Genomic DNA, 20,703 nt, shown 5'->3' with positions numbered 1-20,703 from the left:
GCAGAAGCAGAGCCTGTAATAGCAGTTTGCATGACTCACATCCTTCTCATACTGAAACCGACGAGAAAGGGCAGCGAGTGTTGTTCAGGACACGCTCCAATATCATTTCCTTTTGTTTCTGGGGTGGCTGAAATGGGATTCAAAGTGGAGCACACCCCTGCAGTGCTGGCACAGACCCTGCAGAGCTCCAGCAATGCCCCAGCCCTGTGCTGAGCACTGCTGCCAGGAGGGGCGAATTGCAACGGGGAAAGGAAAAGCAGAGGAGTTGCTGGCAGCGTGCTGCAGCCTTTGCAATGCTTTATAAGGAAATGTGCATGCTGCTGCCCGTCCCCGTGCTGCCAGGGCTGCCTGTGCTGCGTTGCTGATGCTCTACAGAGTTATTCTTAGCAGGTAAGCGGTGCAGAGCTGACCCCATCCCCAGGCTGGGGGCTGTATGAACACCCAACGGGGCTGAGTGCTGCTGTAAGGGGTGGCTGTGGACACGGAGCATCACTGCAGAGGAATCAAGCAAAGGGCAAATCCCAAAAGGCTGGGGCTTGGGAAGCTCTGAGCACAGATGATGTAACAGGGTTCAACCTTCACGGTCAGAGCCCTCAACGCTGACAATTGATGCAATTCCATCACCGATTACAGCAATGCTCAATGGGAGCTCCCATGGGATGCTGGCAGTCCCCATTTGGGTGTACCTCCTCCTCCCACGGCAGCCCCACGGTCCCAGCACAGCACTGCTATGCCCCCATGGCTGCCCCAAGCCCCAGCAATAGGGCTGTGCCAGTGGCCGTGCCAATGCCAGAGGGTTGCAAGTGCAGCCCCCAAACAAATGGAGCATCCCATCCCTTCCAGACACGTCTGCAACATCCCCACCTCACGCAGCCATCATCGCCGGGCTGTGCTGGCAGGAAGGCTGAAAGGATGGAAAGAACAGCTCAGGTGTGAGGAGGAAACACCCCAGCAGGGATTGCTCCGCTGAAAGCTGCCAGCGGGGCTTAAAAAAGCAACTTTCCTTTCGGATTTCAACTGAAATAGCCAGCTGTCAGATGGCAGCTGCCTTTGCTCAGCCCAGTGGTATTTGGGGATTCCAATGAGCTACAGAAATGAGCAACTGACAGTTGCCAATATCCCTTTTGTTTTCCTAAGTAGGAGCTAGGTTTGAAATGCCGGAGGGCTGGGATGGCGTGGGCAACCCATAAAGGTGTCTGGGAGCACAAGTGATCTGCAGGCAGAGCTCTGTTTGAGCCCCCCAAGGCACCCAAAGGGTGGGAGTCGGGACCCTGTGCCATGCAGATGGCCATGCAGGGGCTGCAGCGTGCACACATGGGTGCGGGGTTGGGGGGGGGCTGCAGGGACACAGAGCCCTCAACTGCAGCTCCTCAACCACACCCCCAAATAAAGAGAGCTCAGTGAAACAGGAGGGACGTGGCAATGGTTCAAAGGCAGAGTTCCTTCCTTCCTCAGAAAGAGGAGGAATAAAACGTTACCAAAGCCGGCAGCTGCTGCTGCACAGAGATACCACCGGTGTCAGCTGTAGGGCCACCCCAAGGGAAGCTGACCCTCCCTGCTCGTGTCCCCATCACCCCCCAGCAGCCCACGTGGTGTTTACGAAGTGCTGTGCCGAGCACTCGGCTGGTTCCCAGAAAGCCACGTGTTGCACCGAGCAGCCAAAGCCAGGAAACATCCCCGTGCTTTCCTGGGAAGAGCACTGAGTGCTGTGCCATCCAGCAGGCACTGACCCAGCACCATCCCAGCTCACCCCCATGCTCCTCCTGGGTCACACCGTGTGCTCTGAGGCAACGGAGCAGCTCCAGGCTGGGGGCAGGAGGGCAGCTGCTGGTTACCAAACCACATTATAAAGCATACTAATTGCTCAGAAATTGCTGCTTGTGGAGCACGGCAAGTGCACGGCGAGATGCTCTGACCTAAGGGCAGCAAGGAGCCATCAGCCCATGGGTTCCCATCAGTTCCCATCCATCCCACAGCCCTCGGTCTGTGCAGAGGGGGGTGTGAATCACGGCTGTGGGTTCGTGCTTCTGGCAACCCAGGTGTCTGCACTGCCACGGCCCTCCTGGAGCCAGGACAGCCCCGTTGGGAGCGCTGTGCCCAAGGAGAGGGCTTACAGGGACAGCTCTCAAGGCGACGCAGAGCTGCCCGCAAACCTCGCTGGGATTTTTCACTGTGAAACAGCACCTTATTTAGGCAGTTTGAGGAATGTTACACAGGGACACGACGGCTGGGAATTTGCATACTGGGCGTCTCCGTGCTGCTTACCTAACACGAGAGGAATCCTGCCTGTCAGCCGTCTAGACTGCGGTGGGAGTGCATGGCACGGCCCCTTAGGCAGCAACAGCAGCAGCAGTGCCCACAGTGGGGGCTGCCCCGTGCCACCCCCCAGCACCAGCCTGCAGCCGTGCTGCCCAGGGCTGTGGGTCACCCGTGGGGTCTGTGCCCCCAGCAGCGCCCGCAGCCCGAGCAGCAGCACACTGCTTTACTAACACACGGTGCTTTATTAATGCGCCCACCCGCTCGTTAATACTTGCAGAAGGCTGCAGTATCGTGGCCGGTGAGTCGGGAGCGATGCAAGCCTTACGTGGCCCAGCAGAGCCCTCTGCAGCTCAGGCAGCATCGCTGCACGCAGCGGCTGCAGAACCACAGAGTGGGGTTTGGGAGCTGCAAGGCCTGCAGCACTGTGTGCTCAGCACCCCGCCTGCCGGGTGTGCAGATCCAGAGCTGCACAGAGCCCTGCCACAGCAGCAGCTCTGCCCCTCCAACCCCGTCCTGGGCACTGCAAGGCTGCCCTGCTCCAACTCACAGCACCCGTGGCCTCAAACCCACCCCCAGGACAGCAGAGCTGTAGGGCAGACCCACCACTCTCTGCCTGCAGCGTCCCATGCTGAAGGCACACTGCATTTCCCACATGGGGCTGCACTGCTGGCGCACAGGGATGGGGGCTGCAGGGGAAGCAGTGAGGCCAATGCAACTCTGCAAAGCCAGAGGTGACGGAGCAACACCACACTCATACTGCAGGCCGTGCTCTGCTGCTAAACACCCCAATTGTTTCGTTCCATGCAGCGTCAGAGCAGCACACCCAGCAGGAGAGGTTGGCCCCAGCTTAAACCAAGTCTTCATATTGCACTGGGGGAAGAACAACAGAACAGAGCAATCCCAAACCTTCCCACTGCTGCCTCTCTGAGCTCACAGTGAGCTCCGGGCAACCTGAGGCAGCGCAACTGGTATTTAACTCATTTCTTCTATAGAAAAGTCATGAGGCTTTAATCACCACGCTGCTTCATTAACTGGAGATGACTAATTACAGGACTCGTTAGTCAGCGCTTGCAGATAATGTTTCAGAGCTGACTTGTTTGTATGGGGACGGCTGGGAGCGATGATTGAATAACCCTCATGGAACACACAGAGCTCTGCAGAGCTGTGCTCAGCCAGCAGTGCCAAAGCAGCCGGCAGGAATGCAGGCAGCAGAGAGAGGGGCTGCTGCAGAACAGCACCCGAGCAAAGAAACCAGCCCGGGTTTTAAGGAAAATAACCCCCAAACCCCACATGGCTGCAGGAGGGGGGCTATGGGGGGGGGGTCCGGATCCCCACGAGGAGCAGGATGGCCCCCCCTGCTGCCAGGAAGGCGTTGCTCAATGCGGCCGGCTGCCAGGAACGCAGTGCTGACACCAGCCCTGCTCGTGCTCTGAGCACAAACAGATTTCTTAAGAAGCAAAACCAACGTCACTCGCTGTCCGCTGGGCTTCGGGCCATGCACTGCCCGGCCCCTTCTGCTCCGTCGCCTTTGGATTTCAGTAAATCAAACGATGAGGAAAAGCCCTCTTGCCAAGTAGGGGTTATTTGGTTTCAGTTTGGTTTCGGAGCCCAGCAGCTCTCACCAACACCCCACTGGAGTGCACGATGTTACTCTGCACGTGGTGTGAGCAGAAGGGAAAGCCTCGCTCTGAACGGGGGCAGAACACCAAGGAGGGGTGATGGCTCCAGAGAGCAAAGGGCAGAGGGATGGGGGTTGGGGTCGGGGCTCCCACACTGCCCCCCATGTCCCAGCACAGCAGCTGGGAGCAGCCCATGTGCCTTCAGACCCAAATGGTGAATGCCAGTGCTGGGCCCCCCCTGTTGTGCCCGGTCTCAGCTCACAGCAGGGGCTGAAATTCAGGGGGTTTGGTCAGCCCCCCCCCCCCCCCAAACTAAAGCACAGAGGAGGGCAGAAAGCATGCACAGTGCTGAAGGGCAGCAGGAGGATGGAAAACATATCCTATCCTCGGGGTCCTCCACAGAAGGGGGTGAGGAGCAGCAGCCTGGAGGGACCCATCACCAAACGCACTGCTCTCCTTGCGTGCTTCGTAAGGGAAAGCAGTGCTCGCTCCTTTCCCAGCATCCCACTGCCTCCTGCTAATTGCTCAAGGGGAACTTGCCCCCGTAAATCACAGCTGCACCGAACCAGAGCTCAGAGCCCCCCCCCCCCTTCAGCTCCGTGGGATTTCAGGGCACGAAAAAAAAATAATTGCTGCTTCTAAATTGCGAGCAGATTTAAATAGCAAGCAGCTCAGCCCCGCCAGGCATGTGCAGTTGTTAAAGTGCCTCTGGTGCTCTGCAAGAGGTGCCAAATGCCAAAGATGCTCCATCCCCGCTGCAGGGACAGCTCGGGGCCCCGCTCAGGATGAGCCACTGCAGCCCAAAGCCCTTCTGTGTGGGCTGAGCTGTGCTGACAACAGCTGCGTGCAGCCACGGGCAGCACAGGGCTTTGCTTCTCCGAGAGCCCTTAGCTGCCATGCATACACATTGCTGCTGTGCCCAGCTCAGCTCTCCCCCCACACCCCAACCCCCCTCCCATCACACAGCACCGCCTGAAGGCCCCCTGCACACATCCCCAGGAGCACGGTGGCGTTTCTCCTGCACGCCCTTTGGGCAGAAGGTGAATGCACGAGGGGCAGCGTGCAGCGAGCCAGCAGCTTCGCACAGCACAGCCCCATCTTTGGCTCTGCGCAGAGCACAGCCTCTGCCTGCTGGATTGCAGAGCCGCTCCAGGGATGGTCTGTTCCTGCTCAGAGTGGGAAAACAAGGCTGACCTCAGCGTGCTGGAATACACTCTGCCCTGCTTCCTTACATGCAGCTCCCAGGGCAAAGGTGAAGAACACGATATTCCCCACCGTGACCACGCGCTGCTGCTTGCTGGCAGGGGAAACGAGCCCAGGGCTGAGCCAACCTGCAGCCACCACGGGGTGACACTGCCCATTGCCCCACCAGCAGCAGGGCTCCAAGCCGTGCCCACATCACACTGCGTGCAGCGTTCCCTGCTCGGCGCACGGGGACTGCATGTCCAGGGGTTGGTTTTGTGCTGTCCCTAAAAAGAGCCGGTAAATAAAATCAGTGCCAAACAATCACATCCAGACAACCACAGCAAAATGCCTGCGGTGCACAGCAGGCGGTGAAGGTCTCACATTTCCCCCTCCATTCCTCCCAGGGACGTGCAGGTTCTCCTTCCATTGCCACGGGAAGCTGTCCCCTTCCAGCACACAGCCAAGGAGCAGTGCTGGGTTACTGCAAGGCATCCTGCAAGCCAAGTGCTCACCACCAGCTGCCAGGAAGCCCTGCCCCAGCACAGCTTTTCCTTGGAACAAGAGAGGAAAAAAGCTGAAAATGAAGCCCACAGACAGACAGCAGCATTCCATCCACAGGAGTTCATTCCGTCAAAGAAAAGGGAGAACCTCATTCCTCAGCAAACACGTGGGGCTGCAGCTCTGCTCCCACCCTGCGGTGCTCCCGGGGCTATGGGGCACAACCCATGGGAGCAGCAGGGCTCAGTGGGGCTGGTTTGGGCAGTTTCACTTTGGGACATCAATTTCCTTCAGCTGTTTGGAAAAGGGCATTTACAAATGCACCAACATCAATGGAACAAAACAGTGCTACAGCCACAGTGCTCTCCTATGGGAGATGCATCTCTGGACTTATTCTGTTTTGCACCCAAAAATCATCTTTTCCTCCTTTTAGCCAGCAGATAAAGAACAGCACCCACAGCAGCAACCCGTCTGCAGCCCGAAGGAGGGAGAAATGGGAGAACGGAGGGGAGGAAGGCAGGCTGTGCAGTGAGGCTCGTGGTGTGGTTTGAAACGTGGCCGCTTCTCCTGGGATAAAGTTTTATCTCAGAGCAACTTTCTGAGGTTATCTCAATGTGCCTTTGGGTTACACAAGCGCCCTACCTTCCGGAGGCAATTAGCAAGGAAACGAAGTGCCTTGATGAGCCCTGGGAAACGAGGAGCTCCTGACGGAGCAGCGATTAATAGGGCAGTTCTGCAAGGCATCAGTCACCAATAAAGAGCCCTCCGTGCAAATGAGGGATGGAGGAGAAATGAACGGAATGAAAGCAGCTTTGGATGGAGCAGAGCAGGGCTGGGGGGGGGGCAGTGGGCTGCCCACGTCACAGCAGGGCTGGGTGGAAGCCCAGGGCACACTAATGGCCTTTGGAGATTTGCTTTGGAGATGGCAGCTGGCATCGGCACCTCCTGCCTGGGCAACACATGACCATAGAACAACCCCTGTTAGTTGCTTTTCTCTGCAGTTTCCACACGCCTTACATCAGCTCTCCATCCGAGCATCCTCACGGCAAAGCTCCACACGGACCCCAAGAAAACTGCTCCCTTCTGGAGGAGGATGCCAAGTGCAGGAAGAGGGGCAGAGCGACGCAGGCGGAGCGGGCTGTGATGCATCAGATGAAAGTGAGGCAAGAAGCACTGCTGTATTCCAGGGAACAGCTGACAGAACTCACAGCTCCCAGCACGCTTGCTAACGAGCGTGCCTGTCAATTACTCATCTCACATTGATGTAAGGACTCGTGCTCTCAGCTCACTGCTCGCTACCAGGGACACACTGCCCTCTCTTGGAGAGCTCTGCAGAGCAGCTCTGGAGTGCCGGGAGTGACACCGAGCACTGCAACGCTGCTTGCATTGCTTAGAAACTCACTGCTGCCCGAGACACAGGGCAGGAACCACCAGCAACTGCCTGGCTTTGATTTGGAGCTTTGAAGACGGAGCAGGGAAGGCGCATTGAGAGCTGCATTCAAGGTAAGTCAGCTTTAACTACTAACCTGCAACGTATTGTCCTACCAGAACTTTAAATGGACTGGAATGGTAAAGCAGATAGTGCCTGAAAAAGTATGCCTGCCTGGAGTAAACTGTGCTATTTAATTTAAATAAGTGGTGGAACCACATTGGCAATCACAGAATGGAATGCAAAAGCTTACAGACAACGGCCGCGTCGGGAAATTGGTTTTCCTGGTGACCTTGGGTAACTTCAGGCACAGCCTCCCATTGAAAGCAAAGGGCTCTGAGCATCTGAATACCTTCACAAACAGACTTCTCTGTTTCAGTTCCCAGCAATAAAACAGGAGCAGTGTCCTCCCAAAAGCTGCAGCGAGAAGCAGAGCCTGCAGCATGGAGCAGCTGCTCCACAGCAGCGCAACCCCACTCACTGCTCCAACCACTGCTGCTGTGTGTGGGGCATGGGGTTAAGGCACCCCTTACCGAGCAGCCTCCAAAGCTGTGGCTTAACCATCCTCCCTTCCACAGCTAAGGGGACAGGAGACAACGCAGGGTGCGGTGTTTAGCACCTAGCACTCAGATTCTGCCCTGCACGCAGCCCTACAAAGCCCCTCTGGGCTCTGCACTGCCTGAAAGCAAAGCACCAGGCAGGGATATCAGCAAGAAAGGTGTAGGGCAGGGGAGGAGCAGCCCTCCATCCCTCACCCCTGCGCTACGGCTTCCAAGGAGCAGAGCAAATGCTGGCTGCTCGCAAGCTGCCCGCACACAGCAGTCAGTCAGTCTGCCTGCAGGAGGCTGAGTGCTGCTGGCACCGCTGCTCACCTCATGGGGCTACAGAGAGATGTGGGCTGGGGGTGTGTGGTGCTGCACACAGCCATACCTGCTCTGAGGGTGCTCACACCACCTGCTCCGACCAAAGGGCGATGCGCTCTGCGTGGAGATGGGGACGGTTCTCCTGGAACAAAAGGAAACGGAGAGAGTTCAGCCACGAACGTTTTGCTGCAGGGAGGGCTGGCTGTGCCACGAGCACCGGGCTTTGGTGCAGCACCCCGCTGAAACACCCCGCACTTCTCCTCGTCTTGGTTGCAAAAAGCAGTCACAGCACAGTGATGCTGCTACGCACACCAAGCTGCCCCTGCACAGAGCCAGGCAGGGCTGGCACCTGGTGAGCACAAGGGATGTGCCCATGGAGCAGCGCACAGCCACAGCACTGTGCAGGTGGATTGGTGGGCTCCAGGCAGCCCCACACACACGGGGATGCAGGGAAATAGCACAAAGAGCAGAGAAATGCTCCCTGTGCTCATCAGCCACGCAGGGATGCTGCGAAGGGATGGAGCAGCTGCACCGATGCGCCCTGCGTTTCTAAGGGCTGCAACGGAGACGCTGCAACAAAAGAAAGGAGAGAGAATAGCGCGAGCAATTCGGGGAAGTCAGAAAGAAGAATGACAAAGAGAGACTTTGCTAAAGACAGGGGAAGGAAGGCAGATCTGCAGAGCTTCGTTTGTTGTTCTTCCCCACGATAAGCAAATTGAAAAGCCCACATGCCGAAATAAAGCACGAGATGGAGAGGAGCTGCACAGGCTCAGAGTTGCTCTTTGGGTTGGGAAAACTGCTCTGCTCGCTCCCCTTGTGGAAGGGCAGGCGATGAAACGTGCACAAGAGAATGCACAATTGGGGACCACGGAGGGGAGGTCACAGCATGGCACGGCCCCCCCACAGCCCCCAACCACCTCCATCCTCACTGTGTCACCCACTGTGTCACCCTCAGCCCTCCCAGCTCCGTGCACAGACAGACATTTATGACAGCAGGAGCAGCGGGGTGGGGAGCAGCTCCTATCCAGAGCCATGATTCACTGCTGAACCTTTGCTCGGGAACCTCCACCCCCACCCGCACACCTGGAAACACCTCTGATAAACCCACGCTCCAACGGCAGCCAACGTCCATCACTGAGCTCTGCAGCCCTTAATGCACAGTGACACAACGCTGTCACTGCGCTGTGCTGCATGGGCAGCAGTGGGAGTCCACGGCAGCCCCACCAGAGCCTCCCAAGCAACACAGGGACAGCACAAAGGGCGCAGGGAAGAGGTTGGGGGTGTGACAGTGGGGCAGTGCAGACAGGCAGGAGCTGCCCCATGTCTAATCATTAACAGTGAGCACCCGGCTACAGGCAGCGCTGCGCTCCCAGCCCGCGGTCACCAGGAAGCACGGATGTTTGCTTGTTCCTGTTCCAGCTCCGCCACGCTTGCCCTGCACGGGGCACGGCTTCGCAGGAAACCACGGTGATGAGAACGAGGAGCAGCCACCTATTTGTCACCAGAGCTGCCTCCCAGCAGAGGTCACCCAGAGCACGGTCAGGCATTTTGAGCCGCTGCTGCCATTAAGGATAGTGCAGCGCTGCCAGAGCGCAGCAGCAGCACCTCCAGCTGCCCCCAGCCCTGCTGCAGGCAGGGGATGGCAGCGAGGCCAGCAATCCTCAGCCTTTGCTGCTGCCAGGGCTGTGGGTTGAGCACGAGGAAAACTGCAACCCCAGCGCCGTGAGCACCAGCCTCCAAGCTCTCCTCTTGCAGTTCTCGTTTTGTTCTGCCCTGAATACGAGCGCAGCGCTCAGAGGCGTTTCTCACCAAATTAAAGTGTAGAGAAGAGAAAAAGCATCAGGAATTCCAGCAGCAGCAGCAGGCACAGCGCACAGCCTGCGTGCCATGGCCGTGCAGCAGCTGCCAAGCACCGAGAGAAGCACAGGAGAAGCACAAAGGCAATGCAACAGAGCCGGGTGCCGCTCTGCGTCTCCTCACCCCATACTCACAGCAAAGCACCCACATAGCACACGGCTGCACCACAAACAGGCTGCTGCTTTCTGAAGGCACGTTTAGGAAGGGATAAGTGAGTAACGCTTTGCTCTTTTGCAGTTTATCAGACGCTCTCAGTGGCTCCTCCAGAAGCAACAGCTTCCTTCCCTTCTGACCTGGGAGGTGTCCCAACACCCACCCTGCATCCTACAAACCCACGGTGAGAGCCCTGGGAGCACCTCAGCCTCCGTGGCAGAGCAGTGCTGCTGCCCCATGCAGACCCACTCGCTCCCAGTGCAGCTCCACAGCAGCCACGTGCAGGCAAGGAGGTGCAGGCAGGGAGGACAGCAGCACCCCAAGCACTGCTGCAGGCAGACGTGCTGCTGCGCCCCCACTCCCACCCCACAGTCGGGATCAGAGCCACGCGGCCAACAAGAGATTGAAAGCTGGTGCCAGCACACAGGTTAGACACCCTCTCACAGTAATTAAAGTGAGCACTATATTTGATTAAGTTTTAGCTTGCATGCACTTCAGAACGCCAGCGTGCTGGCAGCAGTGCCGGATGCAGAGCCCACCTCCCAGCACCAAACACCAGCAGGAAGGCTCCACGGACACAGCCAACAGCAGGACGAGGAGGGCAGGATGACACCGAGGGAGAAGGACGAGGCTGGGGGAGCCCCAAACCCTGCAGCCAGGTGGGGATCCACCCAACTACATGGGGATGCCTGCAGAAACGTGACCTGGCAACACCTGTGGGGCGGCTGCCACCCCCAAAATCCAAGAGCTGCTGTGCCAGCACCCCCACCTGATCAGTACTGCGGAGCAGCTGCTCCGTGCAGCTGAACCACTGCAACTTTGCCTTTTGTTCCGGGCGCGGGGGGCGCGCAGCAGAGATGCGCACAATGCAGCTCGCTGCATGCTGACAGCCCTCTGCTATTTTGGGAATGCTCACCCGCAGGTGGGATGGGATTCGTGCTCCTGTGACTGACAGCACAACTCACCGACTCCTCTCCAGCCCGGCCCGTGGCAGCTGCTGCTATTCTGAGCACCTCTCCGTGCTGCCTTGTTCCAAAGGAGAGCGCACCTCCACCACACCGGCTTGGCACGTGTTGAAGAGAAAGCATGGCTTATTTTTCCTCCATCGAGTTTTGCACACAGGTGGAGAACCCTCTGCAGCAAAGCCAGGGGCTGCTCGTGCAAACGGCTGTGCACACGGGGCTGCTGCATGGCGACAAAGCAGCTGGAGGAACCAATGGCCACCCATGCATGGCCACCAAAGTCCCTGCACGGCCGCCAGCCCTGCGCCCTCTCCCTGCCCAACACTACACACAGGGTCCAACAGAACCATCCACGGATGGAACCAATAGAAGGGATGCCACACTGAGTGGGTAACGTGCTGTAGAAGTGTTAAGTCTAGCACGTGTTTTTGCACACCTGTGCACCACCACACGCATAAAGATGCACTTGAGTGTGAGCCCACTGCTCCTGAGGAGCCTCTATGAGGAGCCAACATGGATGCTTACAAAGGAAAGCTGAGGGTGGGATAATGAGGCAAAGAATGTCAGCCACCCCATCAGCACCCTGAGCTTCCTATGGAGACAAGAAGGAATCCCACGTGCCACTGCTTACAAAATCAACTTCTACTGACCTCCAACCTTCGTGTTGGACGCTGAGTTCCACCCTCCCCACGGTTACCTTCACCTTACTGAGGGCAGCGATGACAACCTGAGCTGCGCTGCTCCTTCTTCACCAGGAGATGCCCAGGAAGCCAAAAACCAACCACACACACAGGGAATCCCAAAGCTGTGAGGCTGTTCCTTGCACGGGGCACCAACCCTCTCCCAGCCCTCCCCATCACCTGGAACACCGCTGCTGCTCCTCTGCTTTCAAACCCGTACCTCCCCGTGTCTAAAGTGGCAGCTCCCTGTGATTGCTGGAGGCATCACCTGGCATTTAATGCCCTGTGATCACCCAGCAGTGCTGCACGTGCACCTCCAGCCCCACGACAGCTCCCCACGCTCACCCTTACAGACACTGCCCCATAACCAGAAGCCAAATGATAACGTTTCTCAGCCTAAGCCAGAAAGGAGAGGTGCCTCTCCAACCGGCTGAGTGCTACTGATGGAAGAGCTGCAGAGCAACGTGGAATCCACCACGGTACCACAGCGAGGGATGCAGGGAGCAGCACAACAGGAGCACCAGCACGGAGCTGCAGCAGCAAGCAGGGGAGGCAGCCTTGGAGGTGAGCAGAACCTCAGGCTGGAGGAGGTGAGCAGAACCTGGGCTGCACCACGGATCACCCCACATAGACCCACACGCAGCCACAGGGCAACGCTGCTGGAGCTCCAGAACTGCGGCAGCAGAACCTGAGGGCAAACTGCAGTGGGTTAAATGCATCCAGAAGAACAACGCGAGGAGGAATGGGAGAGCAGGAGTGGGCAAAAAGCCTTCCGGGTCTGAAGGAGAGCAGCCCGGGCTCTGCATAAAAACAGATGGAGGTTCTCTCCCCGAAGGGATGCGTTTTCAGCTCTGCAAAACCATCCGAGCATTGAAACTTCTCTCCCGGCCGTTAGCAGGAGCAGGGAAAGGCATGCAATAAATTACGAGAGCGTAACCCTCCGCCAGGCTTCCTGTTTTGTGTCTCAGTGCTCGCAGCATGCCCGAGTTTCCTCCTTTTTGTTCTCTAAGCTCACAGCCAACCCCAACCCACCCAGCCCGGAGCGCTCAGCTCCGACCCACCCATTGAACCCATCTGCTGCACGGCCATCCCCAGCCTCTCCAAACCCACCTGCTGCCACCACCAGCTCTGTTTCAATTCACTCAGTGCTCCCCAGGAGCGGCAGCATGCAGGACGGCACAGCGATGCATGGAGAGCAGCAGTGCTGCCAGCATAGGGCCGCGCTGCTCCCGGAGCTCCCGCAGCCCTGAGCTGTGCTCTCCCTTTGCACGGTGCTGTGGCACAATGCTGTGCTTGTTCTGCTGCTCCCAGAAAGGGCCTTTTTCAGAGCGATGCGGAATGATAATAGGAGACTCTCGTGCATGGCAGGAAGGCAATCCGCATGGCCAGAGCTCAACCACGGCACAGCCACCAACCCGAGCTGCCACCACCAGCCTGGCCCTCCCAGCTCTCCATCCTCTGCAAACTCCAGCAATCGCCCTTGAAACGCAAACTGGACAGGTAGCTACGAGGCAAATTATTACTGAAAAGGTCCTTCCAGCTTTGCTGCTCCGTCCTCACCGCGACAACAGCCGACCCACGCAGCAGGAGGGAGCCGTGCCCTTATTTCCCTGAGCTCTGCTCCCCTCTCCCTTCAGTTCCCTCTGACACAGAGCTGGGACACCTGTAGGAGGACGGGCAGCAGGTCCTGCAGGCAACGCATGGGGAGAGGTGCCAGGCAGCCGCCAGCCCCACATCCCCAACCCCAGCGTGCCCTCACTGCGCACAGCAGGCCCTGCAACAGAGCTCTGCTGGGCAGACTGAAGAACGCAAACGGTACCTGAGCAATGGCAGGGATGCCAGGCAGAGCTTTCCACCTCAAAGCTCGCTCACCAGACCCACACATCGCCGTTTCTGTGACTGCTGGTGAGGGGCAGAACCCAACATGGGATCCATCGGTGCCGGGGGCCGCACCGCCGAGCGCTGGGATCACCCCACACGTTCCACCCTCGGGAGCTCAGCACCCACTGCAGCCCTCAGCACTGAGCCCACACCGCTGTCATATGCAGCACTCCTATCAGCCCCTCTTAGCCATGCTCTGCCCTCCCGGTGCTGGAAGCCCCAAGCGATCAGGACCCATTTCCCTGCTCTCTACGCAGCCACCACGTTGGGGTCAGCTCCGTCCCTTCCCTGCCCTTTACCACCTCCTCCCAATGCCGGCCAGCAGACAGGGGGCTATTCCACACCATCCCGACGGCCACCAGCCAACCCCACAGCGCTATGGGATGGCCACGGGCAGGAGGAGCTCCGCAGCCCCCACACCGACACGGAGCCACAGCGTTCCCAAGGCGCAGCGTTTGCCCACACGGCAGCAGTGGGGCGCTCCCCCCCCCCCAGCGCCGCCGGCTGCAGGGCAAGGCACGGTTACGGCACGGCACAGATAAGGAAGCGGGGCAGGAAGGCAGGAGAGGGGCGGCCCCGAGCCAACCCACGGCTGCAGGGTCTGCCCCTCGCAGGGCCGAGCTACGGCACCGCCGCTGCCCTTCAGCTAACGAGGGCTGATCGCCTTCCTATGGCAATCCCAGACGTCGACAAACGCGTGGCTGGAGGGCATTAAGCGCTGCCCCCCGGGCTGGGCGGGCGTGGAGAGCAGCGCTGCCTCCATCCCGACGCTCCTCCGATGTCCATCATTAAAACAACCCACAGCGCTCCTCCGGCCGCACAAAAGAGCCATTCCCATCCGTTTCGCAGCTACAGATGGCAGAAGAAAACCTCGCAGACAATCGGCTCTATTGAAACGCATCGATACTGGCACGGTGGGTCCTCCCCCGGCTGCACCCAGAGCACAACGCGTGCCGGGACGGCATTGAGGCCAACTGACCCCATAGGGAGCACCGGGACGGACCCGCTGCCCCACGGCCATAACCCAACGTCGGGTCACCCCGGGCCGCTCCCTCCCGGTGGGGTCACCGCAGCCGCCGTTGCGGTTCCAGCAGCCCCGAACGCCGCCCCCCCATAACCCCATAGCCCCGAGGGGTGGGGGGGGGGGGGGGGCACAGCGCAGCTCCGGGACTCCCCGTTGTTTTTCATTGAGGCCCCGCATGGGACAAACCCGCACCCCGCGCCCCACAGCTGCACGAGCCGGACCCACAGCGAGGGGGGGGGGGGGGGGGAAGTGTAAGGGGAGGGCAAAGCACTCCCAGCCCGGCTCCCCTACACCCCCCCCACCGGTGCCACCCCAAAGCCCCTCCATGGGGGCTCGGAGAGGTTCCCTTTGTCTGCACCGCCCCCCTCCCCCCGCAGCGCGGTCCGCACCCCCCGCTGCCCCCCAACCCTTCCCCATGGGCCGGGACCCCCCGCGCCCCCCCAGCAGCCCCACTCCCCCCCCCGAGGCCTCGGGCCCAGCACCCCCCGGGCCCCATTCACCGCCCCCCGCCCCCCACGAACGGCTCCCAGCCCCACAGCCCCCCCCCCACAGCCGCCCCTATGGAACCCCCCCAGGCCCCGTCCCCCCCCCACCTCCCACCAGGCCGCGGGGCCGGGCCTGGAGGGGTAGTGGGGGTCCAGCAGGCCGCGGCCTATCCCGGCCCTCCCCACGCCGTCCCCCAGGGCCGCCCCGCGTCCCCCCCGCACCTCCCGCGGGGTCGGGGGCGCTCACCGGTCCCGTAGGGCCGCGCGGGGCGGAAGGAGGAGCTGCCGCCGCCGGACACCAGCGGGGCTCTGCCGCGCAGCGCAGCCTGCTGCCGCCGCCACGCCCCCCGCCGACGGGCAGCGCCGCCCGCCAATCAGAGCTCGAGATGAGCGCGGGGAGGCGGGGCGAGACGCGGCCGCCAGGTTCGGTTGCGACGGAGGAGAGGGGAGGGGAGGAGGGGACGGGAGGAGCGGGGCGGGCGAGGAGCGGCGGGACGGGCAGCCAATGGCGGCGCGGGGCGGGGAGATGCAAATAAGGGTGTTAATATTCATGAGCGGGCTACGGCGGGAAGGGCGCACGTGGCGGGTGGGGCGCGAGGCGCGGGGCTCCGCTATGGCTCCGGGGGGGGGGGGACGGGACCGCCCCAAAATGCCGGTGCTGCTCTGCCCGGTACCTCCAGCACCGTGCCGAGGGAACGTCAGAGAGGCACCTTACACCTCCTGCCCTTGCAACACAAATGCAGCAGTGCTGCTCTGCAGGGCTGGGCTGGGTGCATGGCGCACAGTGCAGGACACCTAACCCTGACCTGAGCCCCCCGGCCTTTGCCGTGGGGGGGAACTCCCAGCAGTGCAGCAGCAGACACGCCATGCAGAGCTGAGTGCTGCTCGCATGGTGGTATTGGGGGTGGGGGCTGCAGGACCAGCTCCCTGCCCGCTGTGAGCGTGGCCACTGCCAGCATAGCATCGCCTCTGGGATGAAAACCCATAATCCTGTTAGCAGGAAGAAGGCTGATTTTCCCCTAATCCCGTTTGCGCCCATATGCCGTCCTCTAAGCTGCTCTGGCTGCAGATGGGTCCCTCAATCACACCCAGATGGTGATGGCTCCGGGAGCCACGTTGTGTCCCAAGCATTGAGTTGTCTGCTGGCTGCAGGCCCAGGGGAGCAGAGTGCCCTCAGCACGGGGCTGGGGTCACGGGGGGGGGGGGGAGCAGAGGCACCCCAATCCCACTGCCAGCTGCCATCCTTCACTGGGCACTGCAGCATGAGCACAGGACCCGCTTTGGAGTAAGAGCCCCATCCTGCTCAGTTTGCCCCCCAAAAAGCCCTTCCCCTCCATGTTGGCCCCGGGGCTGCTGAGACGTGGCCCACACACGTGGACAGAGTGGGGAGTGTGCTGTGCTGTGCCGTGCTGTGTTCTGCTGTGCTGTGCTGTGCTGTGCTGTGCTGTGCTGTGCCGTGCTGTGCTGTGCTCTGCAGTGCTGTGCCGTGCTGTGTTCTGCTGTGCCGTGCTGTGCCGTGCCATGTCCTGCACTGCCGGCAGCATCCACAGCACAGAGCTGCTCTCCACCTCCCGCACTCAGCCCCGTGCAGTGCTTTGATGTCAGAGGAGGAAAAAATGAATGAGGGCTGAGGGCTTTGTCTGAGCGCCTCTTCCTTCGCTGCTTTCAATGCAGGGGGAGATGGGGGCAGAGTGGGCACAGAGGGGGAGGCTGAGGGGCACAGGAATGGGGGCAGAGATTTGTCCTCGTGAATACGGCACGGAGCTGCCGTCACATCCAGCACTGCTCTGGGAGAGCTGAGCAGAGCTGCACTGCCCTCACCCTGAGAGCCCCCATCTGCAGCCCGGCGTGGGGGGGGGGGCAGAGCGGGCTCCCTGCTTACCCCCATCCCACCGGGGCTGCGGGGGGCACAGAGACCGGAGCTGTGAGCTGTCGAAGTCCCAGCAGCACCGCGACGTCCCCGCGGAGCCGTGACGTCCCTGCCGAGCTGTCACATCCCCGTGGACGTACAGCATCCCCACGGAGCCGCGATGTCCCCACGGAGCCGTGCCCTTGCCGGGGCCCTTTGCGACCGCAGCAGCCCCGCTCCCCCCGCCCGCACCCACACGCCTCCAGCGCCCGGAGAGCAGATGGTTTCCATGGCAACAGGCACGATGACGCACTCGTTGCGCTCCCACCCCCTCCCCACGGGGCCGTCAGCCCGCGCTGCAGCGGTGGGGGGGGGGGGGGGGGAGAGGGGGGGGGCGGGGGCACCCAACAGCCGCCCCCGCGCACGGGCACGCGTGTGCGCACGGGGCGCGTGGATGCTCGTGATCGCACGCACCTGCGCACGCACGTGCGCGTACACGCATGCACACCCACGCACGTGCACGCACGCACTCGCACACCCGCGCGTCTGACCGTCCACCTCCCCCCCCCTCCATCCCCCCCGCCCCATCCCGAGGGGGTCACCGCAGCCCCCCAACCCCGCGCCGTGGCTGCTCCGTGGGGACGCAGCAGCGTTTCTCATCTCTTTATTGAAGGAAGACTATTTCTAGAATAAAGGCTACATCGTCACGTCGCCTCGTCCCTCGGTGGGGTCGGGTGGGTGTAAAACGCCGGAGGAGGAGCGGGGAGCAGGCACGGCCCCCCCACTGTGTGCACCCCATGGCACGGGGGCGGCCCCGGGGTGGGGGCAGTGGGGCCGGAGCGAGGGGTGACCCCGCAGGGATGAGGGGCTGCTGGCGGCAGGGCCCCGCTCCGGCCGGGGGGGGGGGGGGACAAGCAGAGGGCTCTGGGGGGCGTGGGGCAGCGGTGGGGGGGGGTGGGGGCAGAGCCACGGGGGTACTGCGGCAGAGGGGGGACCCCGACCGCATGGTGGTGGATGGGGGGTGCGGGGAGGGCTCTGCGTCTGAGCTCGCCAGGATTGTGCTGGGTCAGGACCTGCGCAGGACCCGATGCTTTGTGCTTGGGCTGGCGGCTCTGGGGGGTGGGGTGGGGGGGCTCAGTGGGGGGGGGCTCCCACCCAGGGAAGGGCACCGCGCGGGGACAGCCCGGGGCTGCTGTGACCGTCAGCCGGGGGGTGGCTGCGCCGCTGCCGCACTGCGCAGCACACGGGGACCCGGGTGGGCGTCCACGGCCCCCGGTGGGGTCCCCCCCTCCCATCCCCACGCGCCCACGTCCAGTTGTGCTGCAGCGTGCACGTGCCCGGCCCCACGACCCCGTCCCGCTCCACGGGGCCGAGGGTCCCCACGGGTCTGTGTCCCCAAAGCCGACGACGGCCGCAGCCGCCCCGCAGGCACCGCACGCGCAGGGAGCACACGGGGACAGCCCCACCGCGGGGGGGTGAGGGGAGGGGCCGGGGGGCGCGGGCCAGTCCGGGGCTCTACATGATGCTGCACTTCCCCTTGATTTTGTCTGTCCTCTTCTGCTTGCTGGAGCGCTTCCCATCGATGGTGAGGCTGACGTTCCTGCGCTTCTCCAGGTTGAGCAGCTCCTGGAAGAGCTCCTTCACGTTGTAGTTCATCTTGGCCGAGGTCTCCATGAAGGCGCATTTCCACTCCTTGGCCACGGCCTCCCCTTCCCGGCTCTCCACCTCCCGCTGCGTCTCGTCGCACTTGTTGCCCACCAGCATGATGGGGATGCTCTCCACGCTGCCCTTGATCTGCACGATCTGCTGGTAGATGGGCCTCAGCTCCTCCAGCGACTGCTTGCTGGTGACGGAGAACACCAGGATGAAGGCATGGCCCTTGGAGATGGACAGGCGCTGCATGGCCGGGAACTGATGGCTGCCGGTAGTGTCGGTGATCTGCAGCGTGCAGACGCTCTTGTCGCAGCTGATCACCTGCCTGTACGTGTCCTCGATGGTGGGGATGTAGGTGTCTCGGAACGTCCCCTTGACGAAGCGCAGCACCAACGAGCTCTTCCCCACACCGCCGGCACCGAACACCACCACGCGGTAATCGTTGCTCTGCTCCGGCATCGTGGCCCACCGCTGCGAGGGACAGAGCAGAGGGACGCATCACAGCGGGGCCTGCGGGACGGACCCCCATCGCCGGCCCTCCGCTCCCTCTGTGTGCAACTGGGGGGGTGGGGGGGTCCCTGTGCAGCCCCCCCGCCCTTGGGCCGCCCTTCAGGCAGTGGGGCAGCTCTCGCCGCCCGCCTGGGGGTGCAGCAGCCTTTGCTATTTTTACCACCCCCCCGCGCCGCGGCCATATGGCTGAGCCACAGCCAACGGCACGGCAGCTGCGGTCGGAGCAGCACCACCGGGGGGGGTCACACGGACACCCCCGGCAATGGGAGCAGCACAACTGGGGCAGCCCTGGGCCCAGTGAGGGGCCGACGGTACCCACAGCCCCGGGGTCGCGCTGTGGAGATGGATGTGCTGAGTAAGGAGGGGCCATTTCAGGCACAGAGCTCAGCGCTGCGCTGTGCCACCGCTCTGCCCTGTGGATGGTGTCACACCGCTGCGGGTTCGTGGCACCACGGGTCTCGGTGAGGTGTCCCCACGCACGGGAGCATCTCTGCACTCGGGAGGTGCAAAGCGTGCCGTGCCACGGGGCTGCCGTGCCGACAGTGCCATCCCAAAGGTGGTGAGTGGGCACGCAGGGATGGCACACGGTGCTGCTTTGGGGTCAGCTCTGCCCCACTGCTGGCACGTCGCTGCCGCTCCCTCAGTCCTGTGTGCGGACGGGGGGTGCAGCCCCTTTGTGGGGTCCCACGGGCACCCGCTGCCCCATTGCATCGCCTGGCGCTGGGTGAGTACGTGGGGTGCAGCTGGAGCCCAACACCACGGCCTCAGCACGCAAAGGTTTGGTTCTGTGGCACGGGGTGGGCAAACACCCCAATGCGTCTGGAGGCGTTGGAGCTGCACAGGGATGGAGCAGAGGCCGTGGTGGCAGAGCAGCCCTATGCCATCATCCCCGTGCCATCATCCCCGTGCCATCATCCCCGTGCCACCTGCAGTGGGGCCAAGGACCGCATCCCCGCTGCCATGAGGTGCCCGGGGGGGCAGGAAGGGCCCTCCACGGTACCCATGGGTGCTGCAGAGCCCCGTGCAGCCCCGACCTGCGCTTCTCCCCGGTGCTGAGGACGGCGCACCATCACTGCGGGGGGAGGGGGGAGACGCAAACGGGAGATGCGGGGCTGGGGTCGGGATGGGGGGGCGGAGAGAGCCGGGATGGGGCCGGGGGAGGGGGGGGAGGATGGAGGGGCGGGATGGGGGCAGGATGGGGGCAGGGCAGGACGGTCCCGGTGCCCGCCCGCTCCCCGCCGTCCCTGCCTTTGCCCGGGGCACCCCCCCACCCGCCGCCCCCGGCCCCGCTCCCCCCGCGCGGTCGCATTGCGGTGCCGCCGCCTCACCGTGTGCTGCCCGGGATCCGCCCTTGGCTGCGGGCTGCACCGCGGCGTCAGCGCATGGCCCGGCCCGGCGCGGTTCGGTCCCGATGCGGCGGCTGCGGTCCGCCCGGTTCGGTTCGGCTCTCGGTTCGGCGCGGCGGGGCCGGCGCGGTTCTGCCCGGTGCGGTGCGGCGATGCGGGGCCGGCGCGGCTCTGCGGGGCTCAGCTCAGCTCAGCTCGGCACGGCGCGGTGCGGTGCGGCCGCCGCAGAGCCGATCCCGCCCCGCCGCCGGCCCCGCCCGCCGCGCCCGCCCCACCCGGGGCCGCCGGACCCCCCGGTACAGCCCTGAGCGGCGGCGGAACGGGAGGGGACGGACGGACGGACGGACGGGGGGTGGGACGCACGGACGGGGATGGGACGCGGATACGGAGATGGGGACGCGCCGACACCGGGACGGCTGAGCGGGGCTGGGGACGCACAGACGGGGGACG

At 62.4% G+C, this 20,703-nt stretch overlaps 2 protein-coding genes and 1 long non-coding RNA gene across 11 annotated transcripts in view; 1 reads left to right on the top strand and 2 right to left on the bottom strand.

Annotated features, from left to right (window-relative positions):
• GNG7 (G protein subunit gamma 7) overlaps positions 1-15,211 on the bottom strand; it is a 29,420-nt gene extending 14,209 nt beyond the window's left edge. For 2 of the 7 annotated variants that reach the window (XM_046904687.1, XM_025144331.3), the window contains exons 1-2: positions 15,118-15,211; positions 7,921-7,995 (exon numbers count right to left, since the gene is read on the bottom strand). Coding sequence is in view for 1 of the 7 variants with exons in the window: in XM_046904685.1 (XP_046760641.1) it covers positions 7,921-7,995; positions 8,937-9,046 (185 nt within the window). In the remaining 6 variants the exon portion in view is untranslated. Of the gene's footprint in view, positions 1-39; positions 2,468-7,920; positions 7,996-8,936; positions 9,109-15,117 lie in introns of those variants that run through there. The other 5 variants (XM_015299965.4, XM_015299963.4, XM_046904685.1 and 2 more) reach the window with 3 other exon arrangements.
• Positions 6,311-12,446, top strand: LOC107055350. 3 transcript variants are annotated; one of them, XR_006932238.1, is made up of 2 exons: positions 6,311-7,064; positions 9,273-12,446. It is a non-coding gene; the product is annotated as an uncharacterized LOC107055350 (long non-coding RNA). The 3 variants fall into 3 exon arrangements; XR_005842163.2 differs by having other exon boundaries at positions 9,209-12,446; XR_005842164.2 differs by having other exon boundaries at positions 9,192-12,446.
• A 2,182-nt stretch (positions 15,212-17,393) lies between the features above and the next one.
• Positions 17,394-20,426, bottom strand: DIRAS1 (DIRAS family GTPase 1). Its single transcript, XM_015299968.4, has 2 exons — positions 20,236-20,426; positions 17,394-18,868 (listed from the first exon to the last, which is right to left on the bottom strand). The coding sequence occupies exon 2, from the start codon at positions 18,854-18,856 to the stop codon at positions 18,260-18,262; it is 597 nt and encodes a 198-aa protein (XP_015155454.1). The 5' UTR covers positions 18,857-18,868; positions 20,236-20,426; the 3' UTR covers positions 17,394-18,259.
• Between the last annotated feature and the right edge of the window lie 277 nt (positions 20,427-20,703).

This window comes from Gallus gallus, chromosome 28 (assembly GCF_016699485.2).
Source record: "Gallus gallus isolate bGalGal1 chromosome 28, bGalGal1.mat.broiler.GRCg7b, whole genome shotgun sequence".
Lineage (NCBI taxonomy): Eukaryota > Metazoa > Chordata > Aves > Galliformes > Phasianidae > Gallus > Gallus gallus.
Note: the sequence above shows the minus strand (reverse complement) of the source record. Positions and strands in the feature narration are given on the sequence as shown.

What these genes read in the sequence shown, in the direction of transcription:
- DIRAS1 (XM_015299968.4), bottom strand. Translation starts at nt 18,856, where the DNA reads ATGCCGGAGCAGAGCAACGATTACCGCGTGGTGGTGTTCGGTGCCGGC.